The sequence below is a fragment of the Oncorhynchus nerka genome, linkage group LG1 (genome assembly GCF_034236695.1).
Source record: "Oncorhynchus nerka isolate Pitt River linkage group LG1, Oner_Uvic_2.0, whole genome shotgun sequence".
NCBI classification, from domain to species: Eukaryota; Metazoa; Chordata; class Actinopteri; order Salmoniformes; family Salmonidae; genus Oncorhynchus; species Oncorhynchus nerka.
The window spans coordinates 36,634,848-36,654,137 of NC_088396.1; the positions used below are offsets into that span (position 1 = coordinate 36,634,848).

Consider the following 19,290-nt stretch of genomic DNA (forward strand, 5'->3'; position numbering starts at 1 on the left):
AATCACCACCTTCCGGAGACACCTGAAACCCCACCTCTTTAAGGAATACCTAGGATAGGATAAAGTAATCCTTCTCACCCCCTTAAAAGACCTAGATGCACTATTGTAAAGTGGCTGTTCCACTGGATGTCATAAGGTGAAAGCACCAATTTGTAAGTCGCTCTGGATAAGAGCGTCTGCTAAATGACTTAAATGTAAATGTATATGTAAATGTAGGTAGCATTGTTTAAAGTGGCTAGTGAAATATTTTACATAATTTCTCATCAATTCCCATTATTAAAGTGGCTGGAGTTGAGTCAGTGTGTTGGCAGCAGCCACTCAATGTTAGTGGTGGCTGTTTAACAGTCTGATGGCCTTGAGATAGAAGCTGTTTTTCAGTCTCTCGGTCCCAGCTTTGATGCACCTGTACTGACCTCGCCTTCTGGGTGATAGCGGGGTGAACAGGCAGTGGCTCGGGTGGTTGTTGTCCTTGATGATCTTTATGGCCTTCCTGTGACATCGGGTGGTGTAGGTGTCCTGGAGGGCAGGTAGTTTGCCCCCGGTGATGCGTTGTGCAGACCTCACTACCCTCTGGAGAGCCTTACGGTTGTGGGCGGAGCAGTTGCCGTACCAGGCGGTGATACAGCCCGACAGGATCCTCTCGATTGTGCATCTGTAGAAGTTTGTGAGTGCTTTTGGTGACAAGCCAAATTTCTTCAGCCTCCTGAGGTTGAAGAGGCGCTGCTGCGCCTTCTTCACGATGCTGTCTGTGTGGGTGGACCAATTCAGTTTGTCTGTGATGTGTACGCCGGGGAACTTAAAACTTACTACCCTCTCCACTACTGTTCCATCGATGTGGATAGGGGGGTGTTCCCTCTGCTGTTTCCTGAAGTCCACAATCATCTCCTTAGTTTTGTTGACGTTGAGTGTGAGGTTATTTTCCTGACACCACACTCCGAGGGCCCTCACCTCCTCCCTGTAGGCCGTCTCATCGTTGTTGGTAATCAAGCCTACCACTGTTGTGTCGTCCGCAAACTTGATGATTGAGTTGGAGGCGTGCGTGGCCACGCAGTCGTGGGTGAACAGGGAGTACAGGAGAGGGCTCAGACGCACCCTTGTGGGGCCTCAGTGTTGAGGATCAGCGGGGTGGAGAAGTTGTTGCCTTACCTCACCACCTGGGGGCGGCCCGTCAGGAAGTCCAGTACCCAGTTGCACAGGGTGGGGTCGAGACCCAGGGTCTCGAGCTTGATGACGAGCTTGGAGGGCACTATGGTGTTAAATGCCGAGCTGTAGTCGATGAACAGCATTCTCACATAGGTATTCCTCGTGTCCAGATGGGTTATGGCAGTGTGCATTGTGGTTGAGATTGCATCGTCTGTGGACCTATTTGGGCGGTAAGCAAATTGGAGTGGGTCTAGGGTGTCAGGTAGGGTGGAGGTGATATGGTCCTTGACTAGTCTCTCAAAGCACTTCATGATGACGGAAGTGAGTGCTACGGGGCGGTAGTCGTTTAGCTCAGTTACCTTAGCTTTCTTGGGAACAGGAACAATGGTGGCCCTCTTGAAGCATGTGGGAACAACAGACTGGGATAGGGATTGATTGAATATGTCCGTAAACACACCAGCCAGCTGGTCTGCACATGCTCTGAGGGCGCGGCTGGGGATGCCGTCTGGGCCTGCAGCCTTGCGAGGGTTGACACGTTTAAATGTTTTCCTCACGTCGGCTGCAGTGAAGGAGAGTCCGCATGTTTTAGTTGCGGGCCATGTCAGTGGCACTGTATTGTCCTCAAAGCGGGCAAAAAAGTTATTTCGTCTGCCTGGGAGCAAGACATCCTGGTCTGTGACGGGGCTGGTTTTCTTTTTGTAATCCGTGATTGACTGTAGACCCTGCCACATACCTCTTGTGTCTGAGCCGTTGAATTGAGATTCTACTTTGTCTTTATACTGACGCTTAGCTTGTTTGATTGCCTTGCGGAGGGAATAGCTACACTGTTTGTATTTGGTCATGTTTCCGGTCACCTTGCCCTGATTAAAAGCAGTGGTTCGGGCTTTCAGTTTCACGCGAATGCTGCCATCAATCCATGGTTTCTGGTTTGGGAATGTTTTAATCGTTGCTATGGGAACGACATCTTCAACGCACATTCTAATGAACTCGCTCACCGAATCAGCGTATTCGTCAATGTTGTTGTCTGACGCAATACAAAACATATCCCAGTCCATGTGATGGAAGCAGTCTTGGAGTGTGGAATCAGATTGGTCGGACCAGCGTTGAACAGACCTCAGCGCGGGAGCTTCTTGTTTTAGTTTCTGTCTGTAGGCAGGGATCAACAAAATGGAGTCGTGGTCAGCTTTTCCGAAAGGAGAGCGGGGCAGGGCCTTATATGCGTCACGGAAGTTAGAATAGCAATGATCCAAGGTTTTTCCAGCCCTGGTTGCGCAATCGATATGCTGATACAATTTAGGGAGTCTTGTTTTCAGATTAGCCTTGTTAAAATTCCCAGCTACAATGAATGCAGCCTCCGGATATATATCGATTCCAGTTTGCAAAGAGTCAAATAAAGTTCGTTCAGAGCCATCGATGTGTCTGCTTGGGGGGGAATATATACAGCTGTGATTATAATCGAAGAGAATTCCCTTGGTAGATAATGCGGTCGACATTTGATTGTGAGGAATTCTAAATCAGGTGAACAGAAGGACTTGAGTTCCTGTATGTTGTTGTGGCCACACCACGTCACGTTAACCATGAAGCATACGCCCCCGCCCCTCTTCTTACCAGAAAGATGTTTGTTTCTGTCGGCGCGATGCGTGGAGAAACCAGCTGGCTGCACCGACTCCGATAGCGTCTCTCCAGTGAGCCATATTTCCGTGAAGCACTAAGCAAATTAAATCCAGTTCACTCTAAATTCACTCTAAATCAAGTGTTGTGTTTTACACTGTAGGTGTTGCATATTACTCCAGAGCAGAGCTATGCAAACACAACAATCAAGTTCTTTTGAACACTTTAAGAGTTGAATGGGGAACACTGCAACAGAGTTAAATCTTTAACACTTGATTTAAGTTATTTTAGCACCAATTCTGTGGGAATCATATGTTCACTAAAAATAATGTACATTTAACACTTTTAGAGTTAAAAGTAGTCCATTGATTTTGCTGTGTAAAGTACACCTGTCCGCAAGAAAGACTTACAGTTGAAGTCGGAAGTTAACATATACATGTACCTTAGCCAAATACATTTAAACTCAGTTTTTCACAATTCCTGACATTTAATCGGAGTAAAAATTCCCTGTCTTAGGTCAGTTAGGATCACCACTTTATTTTAAGAATGTGAAATGTCAGAATAATAGTAGAGACGATGATTTATTTAAGCTTTTTATGTATTTCATCACATTCCCGGTGGGTCAGAAGTTTACATACACTCAATTAGTATTTGGTAGCATTGCCTTTAAATTGTTTTGGGGCAAACATTTTTGGTGGCCTTCCTCAAGCTTCCCACAATAAGTTTGGTGAATTTTGCCCCATTCGTCCTGACAGAGCTGGTGTAACTGAGTCAGGTTTATAGGCCTCCTTGCTCGCACACGCTTCTTCAGTTCTGCCCACAACTGTTCTATAGGATTGAGGTCAGGGCTTTGTGATGGCCTCTCCAATACTTGGATTTTGCCACAACTTTGGAAGTATGCTTCCAAATTGTCCATTTGGAAGACCCATTTGTGACCAAGCTTTAACTTCCTGACTGATGTCTTGAGATGTTGCTTCAATATATCCACATAACTTTCCCTGCCTCATGATGCCATCTATTTTGTGAAGTGCACCAGTCCCTCCTGCAGCAAAGCACCTCCACAACATGATGCTGCCACCCCTGTGCCTTACGGTTGGGATGGTGTTCTTCGGCTTGCAAGCCTCCCCCTTTTTCCTCCAAACATAACGATGGTCATGGTGGCCAAACAGTTCTATTTTTGTTTCATCAGACAAGAGGACATTTCTCCAAAAAGTAAGGTCTTTGTCCCCATGTGCAGTTGCAAAGCGGAGTCTGGCTTTTTTATGGCGGGTTTGGAGCAGTGGCTTCTTCCTTGCTGAGCGGCCTTTCAGGTTATGTCGATATAGGACTCGTTTTACTGTGGATATTGATACTTTTGTACCTGTTTCCTCCGTCATCTTCACAAGGTCCTTCGCTGTGTTTCTGGGATTGATTTGCATTTTTTACACGTTCATCTCTAGGACAAAGAACGCGCCTCCCTCCTGAGCGGTATGACGGCTGTGTGGTACCATGGTGTTTATACTTGTGTACTACTGTCTGTACAGATGAACGTGGTACCTTCAGGCATTTGGAAATTGCACCCAAGGATGAACCAGACTTGTGGAGGTCTACAATTTTTTTATGAGGTCTCGGTTGATTTCTTTTGATTTCCCCATGATGTCAAGCAAAGAGGCACTGAGTTTGAAGGTAGGCCTTGAAATACATCCACAGGTACACCTCAAATTGACTCAAATTATGTCAATTAGCCTATTCTGGAATTTTCCAAGCTGTTTAAAGGCACAGTCAACTTGGTGCATGTAAACTTCTGACCCACTGGAATTGTGATACAGCGAATTATTAGTGAAATAATCTGTCTGTAAACAATTGTTGGAACAATGACTTGTGTCATGCACAAGGTAGATGTCTTAACCGACTTGCCAAAACTATAGTTTGTTTACAAGAAATTTGTGAAGTGGTTGAAAAATGAGTTGTAATGACTCCAACCTAAGTGTATGTAAACTTCCGACTTCAACTGTACATACAGCTCTTTGTCTGTCATGTCATACAAGGGAACATCTTTGTACAGTGACTGACATAATAGATACCTCAAGGCTGTAGAGGCAAAACTCACCTCGGGCCTTTACTGCCACTCTGGCATTGAGTTTACTAGGCCAGCGTGAACAGCCGTGACCAAATATAATACTGAGAAAATCTGATAGTAGTCTATAAATGTAACTCTAATGGCTAAACCATTATAACATTGTTACAGTCCCTGCCTGGTTGCAGTTTGTGAATGAAGCCCTGGGAATGGAAAAGGAGGAGGAGGATGCATGCTGCTTCTTCCATTAGCTAATTGAATTTGAATCGCTCCTACAGATCTCTTAATTTGATCACTCTTTTGTTGCTGAGAATTTTTATGCACAGTAGCAAATGCAAACGTTACTGTATTCAAGGTTTAAAAAGGCTTCTAAAGTTTGTAATTTCCACTTCAAAATTGCAGGCTTGATATGCCATAACAAATAATGATCAACCCCTACATCAGTATACTGACGTCTGTGATTTTCTCATCTTTTGTTTTTCACAGTATGTCAAGCAAGTGCAGCTTTAGGAGCAGTAAATAATTACACTTTTGGAAGTAGCTAGAGAAAGGAAAAGTCAGCAGTGAGAAAATAAATGCTAACCTGTGAGATGTAGCTATTTTAGGTACTATTTCACTTGTTTCTGCTCGGCTGTAAACAACAGTATGATCCGTTGCATGGTTTCTACAAGCCAAAGTGAAGGGCTAATGGACCAAGGCTTGCTGTAGTAGTGGTTAGTTGTCTGTACCTAGCCGACCTTATAACCCTATAAGGACCAGTGTGCAGCAATGTCACTAAATAATTGATCCAGGCTTGATCTGGCTTGATGCCATGACGCCGTCCCAATTGGAGTCCTGCCTTAAATGTGAAATCTGGGAATCTGTTCAATGGTCATTTAAAAAGGAAAGTGATAGGTAAGATATACAAAACCTTGCAAGCAAAGAGCATATCCAACTGACAATCTCTTAGAAGAAAATATAAACTATTGGAACCGAGACTAAAAAGAACTGATGTTGGCACAAGATGGAAGGAAAGTTGGAGCATAACTAATGAATGAACAGAAATGTAAGCTTAATCCAGTATAAACTAATATATATATAATTTATTATACAATTCACAAATTCTACAGTACAACAGCAGAGTCATGTTTTAAGTGCAAAACTAACAATGATTCAATAATCCATGCTGTCTGGGAATGCTACAAAGTCCCAAAGTTATGGGCAGAGCTAGAACGTTGGCTGTCAGAAGTATTACTACAACTTACTTTACATTTGTCTGTCTGCATATTTCAAGACATGGCATATGGGGGTGTAGTGAGATACCCAACTGACTGGATGATTCTCTTCTCATCACTCATCTTGAAAAAAACGTATACTAAAACTTGGAAATCAATTAATCTGCCATCAATAACAAAATGGAAAAATATAATGAATTGTTATTGAAATATTGAATTAGCATGGCGACTGGGGAATTTTATTTGTACAATTTAAGGCCATGTGGCAAACAATAATGCAGGCTCTAGGGATGGAGGTGTGAGCATGCGGATCTGGTCAGAGGAGATGTGTAGTTTGTGTGTGTCTGTAAGTTGTTGTTCGTATGTGTATGTTTGTATTTGGTGTGAAAAAATACATTACAAAAATAAAAAGGAAAGTGACTTGGCTACTATGGAGCTGAATTGTTTTTCTCCAGAATGAAACCATCAGTGACAATCATACAACCAGGTCACAGACAAGCATATACTGTAGTGTTAGATGGGAGATGATGTGATTCAGAGCTAAGAACTAAGCATGGCACAGCCTGTGACTGTGGCTGCACATCTAGCCCCTGCCCATGGTCATGAGGAGCGAGCTCTCATTCAGAAGTCACACGAGCCGGTCTCGTTAACATCTTCAGAGGCTTACAGACTCAAAAAGCCACGAGGAAGGTAAGTAAGGTAAGGTAACTCCCTGATAAGTACACTTAGGGCAGGTTTCCCAGTGGACTAAAGAGGGATTTTCAGTAGAGATTATCCATTCAACTTTTTATGATCAGAATTAGGCTTAATAAACTGTGTCCGGTACACAGGTCCATAAACTTTGCGGGTGTAGACGAATATGAAGACATGAGGGATAGCATCAATATGCATGCAGAAGAATATGATAATATTGCCAACAATGTATTTTAGTGAGAGACAGGGTCAGCACATTTCATACTGTACATTCAGGATAGATAATTGTTCTTATCATCCGTGCAAGTGCAACCTTGTCCTTGCTTGTTAACGTTTCAGCTGAAACTGTAATATAATATAGATGCATGTCACATCACACACGATGGCGTCAAACACCCACTTCACCAAGCGGCCACAGCTTCTCATTGGACTGCATCTGGATCTCACTAATCATTCAATACGAGAAATTACCCATGTAGAATTTCAGCAGTAGCGCCTTAGCTCAGAGTGTGTGTGTGTGTGTGTGTGTGTGTGTGTGTGTGTGTGTGTGTGTGATCCTCTGAGGCTGCTGATCGTCTTATGGAACATGCTGTGCCTATGATACTCCAGTACAGACAGCTAACACGTTGCTATTAAAAATGTGAGAAATCATGCTTCAATTACTAAGGAGCAGGGATATGACATTAGTGATGGGTATTCCGAGTCTTTTCGGCTCACCTAAATGAGGCGTTCATTTGGCTCCCAAACGGCTCTTGGTCCAGTGGTGCGTAAAATGTGATGAAAAGCAATGAAAAATAGCACATTTCTAATGTAAAGCCTAAAGGGTTGCCTACCATTATGTCAGATCATGAAATTTGAGTTCAAATACTACATTTCGCCTGACAAAATTTTGCGTGGACCAGAATGTGGCTCTCTCCCCACTACCTATTGTTCCTGCAGTGAGGAATTACCATCTCCAGATAATGTTTTTATAATGTTTCTATAGATCATCATTTTCTGGTGCTCAAAAATCAGTAGCAGTAGTATACAAATCAGGTACTCAATTGAACGGCTCTCTCTCTCTCTCTCTCGATCCGGTTCCCTATGTTCTCCAAAAGATATCTGGTCAAAAAGAGCTGTTTGTTCGTGAATGAATCATCACTGTAAGACGTCATCCAGGGCTCTGACACAATTCATCCTGATTATCTCTGATAGGTGTTGTTTATGCTCCATTTAAAGAAGCATAGCACTGACTCTGACAGAGAGGACGGAGACAAGGCTAAGCACACACAGAGACATTATACCACACGCAAGCAAGCATACGCACACACACAGATGGACTTACTCACGTACTCTCTCTCTCACACACACACACCGATGCATGGTACTTTCACACACATACACACACATGGACTTACTCACATACTTTCTCACACACAGACACACACCGATGCATGGTACTCTCACACACACACACATGCACACGCACACACACATACACACAACATTCTACAGTAGTGTACATGCTACATGTCTCTGCAAGGCTACTTGTCAAGTGAGGTATTATGAGTATGTTTTCACTCAGAGATGAATCCACATTTTACACCATGTTAGCCAGAGATCCCCAGGGACAGCCTGAGAAGAGAGCTTTAGTTATATCCATTATAGACATGAACCATACCCCTGTACTGTACAAGCAAATGCCTTGGGAGCTGAGCTCTGTAGTTTCTTATTTCTCCCCTCCACTCGAAAATGTTGCACCTCTGTAGGTTCTCTGTAGAGCAGATACGGTATAATGTGGAATTGTGTTAATCTTCAATCCTGGGAAATGACTGTGTAGTCTATTCTGAAATGAACATAACGCCACATTGTACATCATCTTTTCTCTAAGTCTATTTCAGTTATTTGCTGAAGTGTGTGTGATCTAGCTCATAGGCTACAGTAGCATAAATAACGTCTGCGTACAGAGAAACTGTGCTATCTGTTTATGAAGCTTTCAATAAAAAGTGCTCCACGTGATATTTAAGAGAGCAAACCCCATCCATCTATTTCGATTGATTCAGTGCATTTTGGACGGATATCGATATAATAAAATGCCACTTCAAGTTCTTTGAAGGGTGATCTAGCTGCGCCAAACCATTCGCTTTTTCCTTGCTGGTCTGGGGAGCAACACAAGATGGGAAAGCTCTCCAATCTCCGCGTGCTCAGCGGGACGCTCGACTGAACAGCGACAGTGCTGAAGATAGCGCTGTCTGCCGCTGTGCCCTCTGCCACTGTCCGTGGTCCTGAAGTCAAATGCGTCCCCTCTTACTCACAAGGGCGATGTAAAGCGCCGCTGTTCTGCACGCTCCTCTTCACAAAATTGGCGGTATAGGCGGAGGACTTGAATCGGGGCTTTTTCGAGAATCAAGCTATGATTGGTAGGCTACCATATTCACTGCTTCTTCCCGGAGAGTGCGCACGGAAAAGTGTGGACAAATAAAATATCTTTAGTAGGCTAAACAACTTTTACTGGAGATGCTGGGTTTAAACTTATTTTCTTTTAGTTAATTTTTCTCTTCTTAAAGGTGTATCTTCCAGAGTTTGGGTCTATTGTTCGCTGCTGGATGTATGTTACAATGCATAATTATGTTTTTGATCTACCTGCAGCATTTGGAAGTTGATTGAAATGACTCTCACTGCCGTGGACGACTATGAGTAGCCTATTGGCAAAAATAGAAGGCAATATAATTTCGTACCATTTTTTTTTCAAGGCTTCTTTTTCACACATCAGTACCTATTGTTATCTTTATCTATGGGAAATACGGGATCCTCTGAGTCATGTATCAGATTGATTTGTGTGTGCATATCACATCGCTCGCACTGCTCCGAAGTCATCCGTACCGAAAATGGTCTCGTTTCTAACTGCTTTTACGCGCAACAATAGCAATTGAAGGGGGATTATATTTTTATCTGGAGCCTGTTGGTTTAATCCAATGGTCAATCTGGAAGTTATTGGATCCTGTGTTTAATCCATTCTACTGGGTTTGGATCTCTGTTGATCCCGACTCCAACTAGTGGAACCGAACATTTCAACGCGGTGAGTCTATAATGCCCAATGTCTCCACCTTCCCATTCACTGTAAAACTCATCCTAAAACCTCATGTCTTTTTTTCATTGTAAACACATCTTGTTTTTATTGGAGGGGGGGGGGGTTATCTTACTTAAAATACTGACATTCTGCAATGTATGTAAGAAATGTAATAATAGACAGAACATTATTCAGTGTTAAATCAACACTAGTCCATTGTCTATATGGGTCCACACTTTTCAGTGTTAAATTAAGTGTGTTAAGCATTATTTGCATTTTTCCCAGAGTGCCTTGCCTTTCAGTGAATTGTAAAGCTACAAACCTTAACTGTATTTGTTAATGACAGAGACATGATTGTTGCATTCATCAAATAACATTTCCTGGCCATCAAATGAGATCCTATGCAAACATGTTATCATAAGATGTAATTAACACACTGAAACACTTCTATAATAAGATCTTATTTTGAGGGCTGCATTTTTACCTAATACAGTGGCCTGAAATTCATGGCTTTCATGCTACATCAGGCCTGCAAATCACATTATGCTGGCTTGGAAAGTGATGTGTAATTCCTATTGGAATACAGCCAGAGTGGGGATATTCAACATTTTGAATCTTTATTCACCCACAACCTGCATTTAGAAAGACTGCCAGGGTTGGGAAGACTAAGATAGGAGACCACACCATGGGTGTCAAACATACGGTCCAATCCGGCCAATTTAAAATGACTCAAATCAAAACTGTGTATAAAGTATAATGGACCTACATTCATACAGTTTCAGTGGGGCCCTCTGGACCTCATTGAAGATCAAATGCAGCACCCAGGGAAAAATGTATTTGATACCCCTGAGCTAAACCATTTAAACTGGAACAACCATTTCAGTAACGGGTAACATATTTTTTCTCAGCCCCATGGCAAAAACTGTGGAATTGCAGGAAATTAGCTTTAAAACTTCAACATTTTCTCTTAGCCTCATGACAAAAAGTGTAGAAATGCACATTTTTCTCTCTGCACCATGGCAAAATGTATTGAAATGCAGTAAATTAGCTTATTTCCCCCAAAAAACGGTGGGTGGGCCCCTGGAGCCCCAAATGCGGTAATCCGGCCCTATAGTGCAATAAATCCAGCTCCCGGATTGGATTAGATCCGAAAAATGTTTGTTATTTATTTTTGAGTAGCATAATATTAATTAACCAATCAATGTACATGCACAAACATAGATATTGAAACAAACAATTCTAAAAAGTCACCTGCAATAGAGCATACTGGGAAATATGATAAAGATGAGCATGGTTTTAATTTAACACTGGTTATTAACACCAACACTGGGGTTATTTTACATCAGTGAGTGTTAAATTAATTATGTTAGTGTTAAATTAACACCTGGATCAACACACTGGACCCGTGTTAAATTTAACACTAAGTGTTGAATTAACACTTGAGAATTTGCTGTGTTAGATTGTAAATCTTTTCTGGGATTGTGTCCGTTGCTGTGGATACTTCTAATTGAATATATACCATTCTATTTGCATGATATCTTCAGCATGTTAATTTGGCCTTCGTGCTGCACAGACTGGGAATGGAATGGGCAAAGTAAATGCAACTTCGACCCTTTCCTTGACTGCAATAGGAATACCGCGGCGAAGGATGGGCCCTCTCTTTCCAACACCCTGCATTGTCCTCCTCGTCCTCCACGCCACCTTGTCACCAGCCTCCCTCAGTCCCGAGGATTACGCCGCGGACGAGGCAGAGCGAACTGCCAACAGCGACAACATAATTTTCGACGATTACCGGGGAAAAGTTTGCGTGGACGACAGTGGCTTTGTTTACAAACTGGGGGAGCGTTTCTTCCCAGGACACTCGAACTGCCCATGCGTGTGCACTGAGGATGGGCCAGTGTGCGACCAGCCGGAATGCCCCAAGATACACCCTAAGTGCACAAAAGTGGAGCACAATGGATGCTGTCCTGAATGCAAGGAGGTTAAAAACTTTTGTGAATACAGGGGGAAAACTTACAAGATCCTGGAGGAATTTAAGGTAGGGATGTTTGGTGTTTATTGTTTTGATTTGCATGGTCTATTGATCAGTCGTTTGTAATCATTTTAAATGTTCAATTCTCATTTGGATGCAATTGCATTTGTACCACAGTACACACTATAAGCAGTGTTGCTTATTTAGGTAGGCCGAATGAGCTGTGTGACAATTGTATGTGATCAAAACAATGCAGCAGTGTTGACTGGATAGCCATTCCACTCAAAACATCATGATTTTGTTTTCCCCCAATGTTCTCTGCTCGTAGAGAATCGACACAGCAAATTCTCCATTGTTAAAGAAAGTCTAAATTAACAGTGTTCAATCAACCATGAAAGGATTGAGTCTGTGGACCTGGGAAATATTTAAATAAGACTGTACACTAAGCAGAGTTAACATTTAACACTGTTTCGGTGTAAACATGGGTCCACAGAGACTCAACATTTTAATTGTTGATTCAACACTCTTAGTCTTAATTCATTATATTACACTGTAAAAAACACAATTTGTTTTAATGGTAAATTACTGACAAACAGTTACCTGTAAGTTACTGTAAAAAGAAGTACAGCATGTTACTGTACATTACTGTAAATAAGTGCCTTCTTTACAGTAATGTAGAGTTAAACCAAGGTTTATTGGAATTTACAGTAACATAAGTTGCCTTAAAAACAAGTTACAATTTTTACAGTGTATAATACTGATAATAATGGCGCCGGAGGGGATGGCTGCCGTTTTACGGGCACCTAAACAACTGTGCTATTTTGTTTTGCATTGTTTGTAACTCATTTTGTACATAATGTTGCTGCTACCATCTCTTATGACCTAAAAAAGCAATTACTCACCTAGAACTGGACAAAGAGTTTTTCTTTAATGAGTCCGATGCAAAATATATGCTGCTTTGTCAAGACAAGGCCCAAATCCCACCTTTACTCCACACACATACAAAGCATACAAAGCTCTCCCTCACCCTTCATTTTTGCAAATCTGATAATTAATCATTATAATAATTATATCATCCTGATTACTGCTTACAAGCAAATACTAAAGCAGGAAGTACCAGTGACTCACGCAATATGGAAGTGGTCAGATGATGCGGATGCTAAAGGACTGTTTTGCTAGCACAGACTGGAATATGTTCCGGGATTCATCCAATGGCATTGTGGAGTATACCACCTCAGTCACCGGCTTCATCAATAAGTGCATTGGCGACATCGTCCCCACAGTGGCCGTATGTACATTTCCCAACCAGAAGCCATGGATTACAGGCAACATCCTCACTGAGCTAAAGGAGCGAACCATCAAACAGGCAAAGCGTCAATACAGGACTAAGATTGAATCCTACTACACTGGCTCTGATGCTTGTCAGATGTGGCAGGACTTGAAAAATATTACGCACTACAAAGGGAAACCCAGACACGAGCTGCCCAGTGAAACAAGCCTACCAGACTTGCTAAATGCTTTTTATGCTCGCTTCGAGGCAATCAACACTGAAGCATGCATGAGAGCACCGGCTGTTCCGGCTGACCGTGTGATCACGCACCCCGTAGCGGATGTGAGTAAGACCTTTAAACAGTTCAACATTCACAAAGCCGCAGGGCCAGATGGATTACCAGGACTATCAGAGATCAAGGTAAGACCCAGATGCAGACTGTCAAAGTAACACTGTTTATTGTAGCAACAGGGGCAGGCAAAGACAAGTCAAGGCAGGCAGGGATCGAAAATCCAGGGTAAGGCAAAGGTACAGGACTGCCGGCGGACTCAGAATCAGGGACAGGCAGAGAGGTCAGGCGGGCGAGTACAGGGTCATAACAGGCAAAGGTAAAAACCGGGAGGACTAGCAAAGAGAGGCTGGGAAACAATAGGAGCTGACAGGAAAAACGCTGGTAAGCTTGAACGAACAAGACGAACTGGCAACAAACAGAGACCAACTGGCAAGTGTCTTCATTGACATTTTCAACCTGTCCCTGACCGAGTCTGTAATACCTACATGTTTCAAACATGTGCCCAAGAAAGCGAAAGTAACCTGCCTAAATGATTACCGCCCCATAACACTGACGTCGGTAGCCATGAAATGCTTTGAAAGGCTTGTCATGGCTCACATCAACACCCTCCTGCCGGAAACCCTAGACCTACTCCAATTCGCATACCGCCCCAACAGATCCACAGATGACACAATCGCACTCCACACTGCCCTTTCCCACCTGGACAAAAGGAACACCTACGTGAGAATGCTATTCATTGACTACAGCATTCAACACCATAGTGTTGCTGTTAATTGACTGTGTCCACATCACCAACAAACTTTCATGGTCCAAACACACCAAGACAGTCGTGAAGAGGGCACGACAGAACCTATTCCCCTTCAGAAGTCTGAAAAGATTTAACATGGGTCCCCAGATCCTCAAAATGTTCTGCAGCTGCACCATCGAGAGCATCCTGACCGGTTGCATCACCGCCTGGTATAGCAACTGCTCGGCATCTGGCCGTATGGCGCTAAAGAGGGTAGTGCGTACGGCCTAGGACATCACTGGGGCCAAGCTTCCTGACATCCAGGACCTACAGTGGGGCAAAAAAGTATTTAGTCAGCCATCAATTATGCATGTTCTCCCACTTAAAAGATGAGAGAGGCCTGTAATTTTCATCATAGGTACACTTCAACTATGACAGACAAAATGAGAAAAAAAATCCAGAAAATCACATTGTATGATTTTTAATGAATTTGCAAATTATGGTGGAAAATAAGTATTTGGTCAATAACAAAAGTTTATCTCAATACTTTGTTAAATACCCTTTGTTGGCAATACTAGGTGTATACTAGGTGTTGTCAGAGGAAGACCCCCAAAATTGTCAAAGACTCCAGTCACCCAAGTCATAGATTGTTCTCTCCTCTACCGCATGGCAAGCGATACCGGAGTGCCAAGTCTAGGACCAAAAGGCTCCTTAACAGCTTCTGCCCCCAAGCCATAAGACTGCTGAACAATTAGAAATAGCCACCCGGACAATTTCCATTGACCACCCTGTTTGTTTTTACACTGCTGCTACTCGCTGTCTATTATTTATGCATAGTCACTTTACAATTACAATTACCTCAACTAACTTGTACCCCTGCACGTTGACTCGGTACCAATACCCCCTGTATATAACCTTGTTATTGTTATGTAATTTTCTTGTCTTACTTTTTATTTTTATTCTACTTTAGTTTATTTAGTAAAAAAAAAATTGAATTCTGCATTGTTGGTTAAGGACTTGTAAGTAAGCATTTCACTGTAAGGTCTACACCTGTTGTATTCGGTGCATGTGACAAATACATTTTGATTTGATAGTCATAGTGCAACATGAACTCATTAACGTATTGCATTATTTGACATCTGTCCTATTTACCTAATACACCAGATTTTGACGTTAAAATTTATTTTCCACTCAAAATGATGCCATAATATCCCCAAACTCTTTACCTAGCAAGAACCTTGAAATGTTAAGGTTAGGTAAGAACCCTGAAAAGGTTATGGTCCTTTAATTTGGTTTTTTTCAAAATGATAAATAATTATAACAATAAGCTATCAAGTCAAATTAGGCAAACCAAATGGTCATCTAATCAAGGAAAAGCAAAAACAAAAGCAATCTGTCCATCAGTCAGTCCACAATGTGTCTTTGTGTTGTGGGTGGGGTCTGGGCTGGCAGTTGCTGGGGGAGGTGGCAGTTGTGGTTGGTCAGTGCTGTGTCCAGGGTTGTTGCTGGTGTTGGGGCCAGGACTGAAGTCTTGTTGGTGCTGGGACCAGGGTGGAAAACTGGAGACCAGGAAAAAACAGGAACCGGGAACAAGGAACTGGGGCTGGTTCAGGTGCTGGATTGGTATCTGGGTCTGTAGAGGGGAGGAAGGACAGCCTGACGAGCAAGCAAACACACAAAGGTGCCTTAGACCCACAGGCCCATGGTGTTACTTTCCTGTGGCCTGATCACCAGGTGAAGGTTTGATCTTTGGTCCCTCCTCTGCACTTCGTCTGGTGGTCTGGTGCTGGGACTGGTGCTGGAAGCCGGGTACTGAGATGAGTCTGTATCTGGACCTGCAGAGGGGAGAAAGAATAACCTGAGGACACACAAGGGAGCCCTAGACACGGATATCGATGGTGGCACTCCCCTGGTCTGCTCGCTCCGGGTGAAGGTTAGATGTTGGGTCCCTCCTCTGCACCTCTTCCAGTATTCTGGTGCTGTGACTCGGTCTGGTGCTGGAACTGGGTCTGGTGCTGGAACTGGTGTTGAATCTGCAGAGGGGAGGTTAAGGTTAGAGGAGAGGCTGGGCTGGGCCTGAACCTGGTGGCAGAGAGAAAGTTGTAAATGTGCACATCTTATGACACAGCAAATCATGGTATCTTGTATTCAGGCCTACGCCTACTCTGTGGATTAGAAATGGACAAAATTTGATTATATTAGATAATCTGGTCGGCGTCTAGCCTATGTATTTATCCATCCTCCAGGCTAAGATTCTCAAGCGTCTCAAGCATTTTTGCTGTGACAGTGGGGGGCGTAACGGATATGGCTGATTAGTAATGACACTGCTGCACAACTACAGGCACCTCACACTTTATCAATGGGCTTGGAGATTCCCCAAGCACATTCATCAATGGCAAACTGAATGCTTTGAGCCATGGTTGGAGCTGTACCACGCTTGAGGTAGGCTGGCCTACTATACTGTCCTATTATACTGGATAAAATCTACGCATACCCAGGCCTACCCTAAGGCCTGAACTGGCCTACTATACTGTCCTATTATACTGGATCAAATCTACGCATACACAGGCCTACCCTAAGGCCTGAACTGGCCTACTATACTGTCCTATTATACTGGATCAAATCTACGCATACCCAGGCCTACCCTAAGGCCTGAACTGGCCTACTATACTGTCCTATTATACTGGATCAAATATATGCATACCCAGGCCTACCCTAAGGCCTGAACTGGCCTACTATACTGTCCTATTATACTGGATCAAATCTACGCATACCCAGGCCTACCTGAGGCCTAAGGCCTGAGGCCTGAACTGGCCTACTATACTGTCCTATTATACTGGATCAAATCTATGCATACCCAGGCCTACCCTAAGGCCTGAACTGGCCTACTATACTGTCCTATTATACTGGATAAAATCTACGCATACCCAGGCCTACCCTGAGGCCTGAACTGGCCTACTATACTGTCCTATTATACTGGATCAAATCTACGCATACCCAGGCCTACCCTAAGGCCTGAACTGGCCTACTATACTGTCCTATTATACTGGATCAAATCTACGCATACCCAGGCCTACCCTAAGGCCTGAACTGGCCTACTATACTGTCCTATTATACTGGATCAAATCTACGCATACCCAGGCCTACCCTAAGGCCTGAACTGGCCTACTATACTGTCCTATTATACTGGATCAAATCTACGCATACCCAGGCCTACCCTAAGGCCTGAACTGGCCTACTATACTGTCCTATTATACTGGATCAAATCTACCTCATACCCAGGCCTACCCTAAGGCCTGAACTGGCCTACTATACTGTCCTATTATACTGGATCAAATCTACGCATACCCAGGCCTACCCTAAGGCCTGAACTGGCCTACTATACTGTCCTATTATACTGGATCAAATCTACGCATACCCAGGCCTACCCTAAGGCCTGAACTGGCCTACTATACTGTCCTATTATACTGGATCAAATCTACGCATACCCAGGCCTACCCTAAGGCCTGAACTGGCCTACTATACTGTCCTATTATACTGGATCAAATCTACGCATACCCAGGCCTACCCTAAGGCCTGAACTGGCCTACTATACTGTCCTATTATACTGGATCAAATCTACTAAGGCCATACCCAGGCCTACCCCCTAAGGCCTGAACTGGCCTACTATACTGTCCTATTATACTGGATCAAATCTACGCATACCCAGGCCTACCCTAAGGCCTGAACTGGCCTACTATACTGTCCTATTATACTGGATCAAATCTACGCATACCCAGGCCTACCCTAAGGCCTGAACTACCCTAAGGCCTGAACTGGCTACTATACTGTCCTATTATACTGGATCAAATCTACGCATACCCAGGCCTACCCTAAGGCCTGAACTGGCCTACTATACTGTCCTATTATACTGGATCAAATCTACGCATACCCAGGCCTACCCTAAGGCCTGAACTGGCCTACTATACTGTCCTATTATACTGGATCAAATCTCGCATACCCAGGCCTACCCTAAGGCCTGAACTGGCCTACTATACTGTCCTATTATACTGGATCAAATCTACGCATACCCAGGCCTACCCTAAGGCCTGAACTGGCCTACTATACTGTCCTATTATACTGGATCAAATCTACGCATACCCAGGCCTACCCTAAGGCCTGAACTGGCCTACTATACTGCCCTATTATACTGGATCAAATCTCGCATACCCAGGCCTACCCTAAGGCCTGAACTGGCCTACTATACTGTCCTATTATACTGGATCAAATCTACCCAGGCACCCTAAGGCCTGAACCCAGGCCTACCCTAAGGCCTGAACTGGCCTACTATACTGTCCTATTATACTGGATCAAATCTACGCATACCCAGGCCTACCCTAAGGCCTGAACTGGCCTACTATACTGTCCTATTATACTGGATCAAATCTACGCATACCCAGGCCTACCCTAAGGCCTGAACTGGCCTACTATACTGTCCTATTATACTGGATCAAATCTACGCATACCCAGGCCTACCCTAAGGCCTGAACTGGCCTACTATACTGTCCTATTATACTGGATCAAATCTACGCATACCCAGGCCTACCCTAAGGCCTGAACTGGCCTACTATACTGTCCTATTATACTGGATCAAATCTACGCATACCCAGGCCTACCCTAAGGCCTGAACTGGCCTACTATACTGTCCTATTATACTGGATCAAATCTGAACGCATACCCAGGCCTACCCTAAGGCCTGAACTGGCCTACTATACTGTCCTATTATACTGGATCAAATCTGAACGCCTACTATACTGTCCAGGCCTACCCTAAGGCCTGAACTGGCCTACTATACTGTCCTATTATACTGGATCAAATCTACGCATACCCAGGCCTACCCTAAGGCCTGAACTGGCCTACTATACTGTCCTATTATACTGGATCAAATCTACGCATACCCAGGCCTACCCTACGGCCTGAACTGGCCTGATATATTTATATGATGATTAATCATGGCAATTAGTCGTGTTGGTTGGACATTACATGATGGAAGAGGCTGAAGCACATTGTCAGTGTTGGAGGGCTATGTGTCAGTAGGGTGAGAGCAAGAGAAGATGGCAGAGTCATATATTTATTGTTCTGTAGTTGCCATGGCACCAGCCTAAACAGAGAGCTTAAACAGAGAACTCCTGTAAATGTGTACATATTTAATTATTTGTTATTTGTTTTTTTATCAGCTGTTTTGTTTTTGATAACATTGAGTTTTAGTGCATATTTCTGGTGT

At 43.5% G+C, this 19,290-nt stretch overlaps 1 protein-coding gene across 1 annotated transcript in view; it reads left to right on the top strand.

Annotated features, from left to right (window-relative positions):
- The first annotated feature begins 11,351 nt into the window (after window positions 1–11,351).
- Window positions 11,352–19,290, top strand: part of LOC115131248 (von Willebrand factor C domain-containing protein 2-like) — a 30,949-nt gene continuing 23,010 nt past the window's right edge. The window contains exon 1 of the mRNA XM_065021170.1: window positions 11,352–11,804. Within this exon, the coding sequence (XP_064877242.1) occupies window positions 11,352–11,804 (453 nt within the window). The remainder of the gene's footprint in view (window positions 11,805–19,290) is intronic.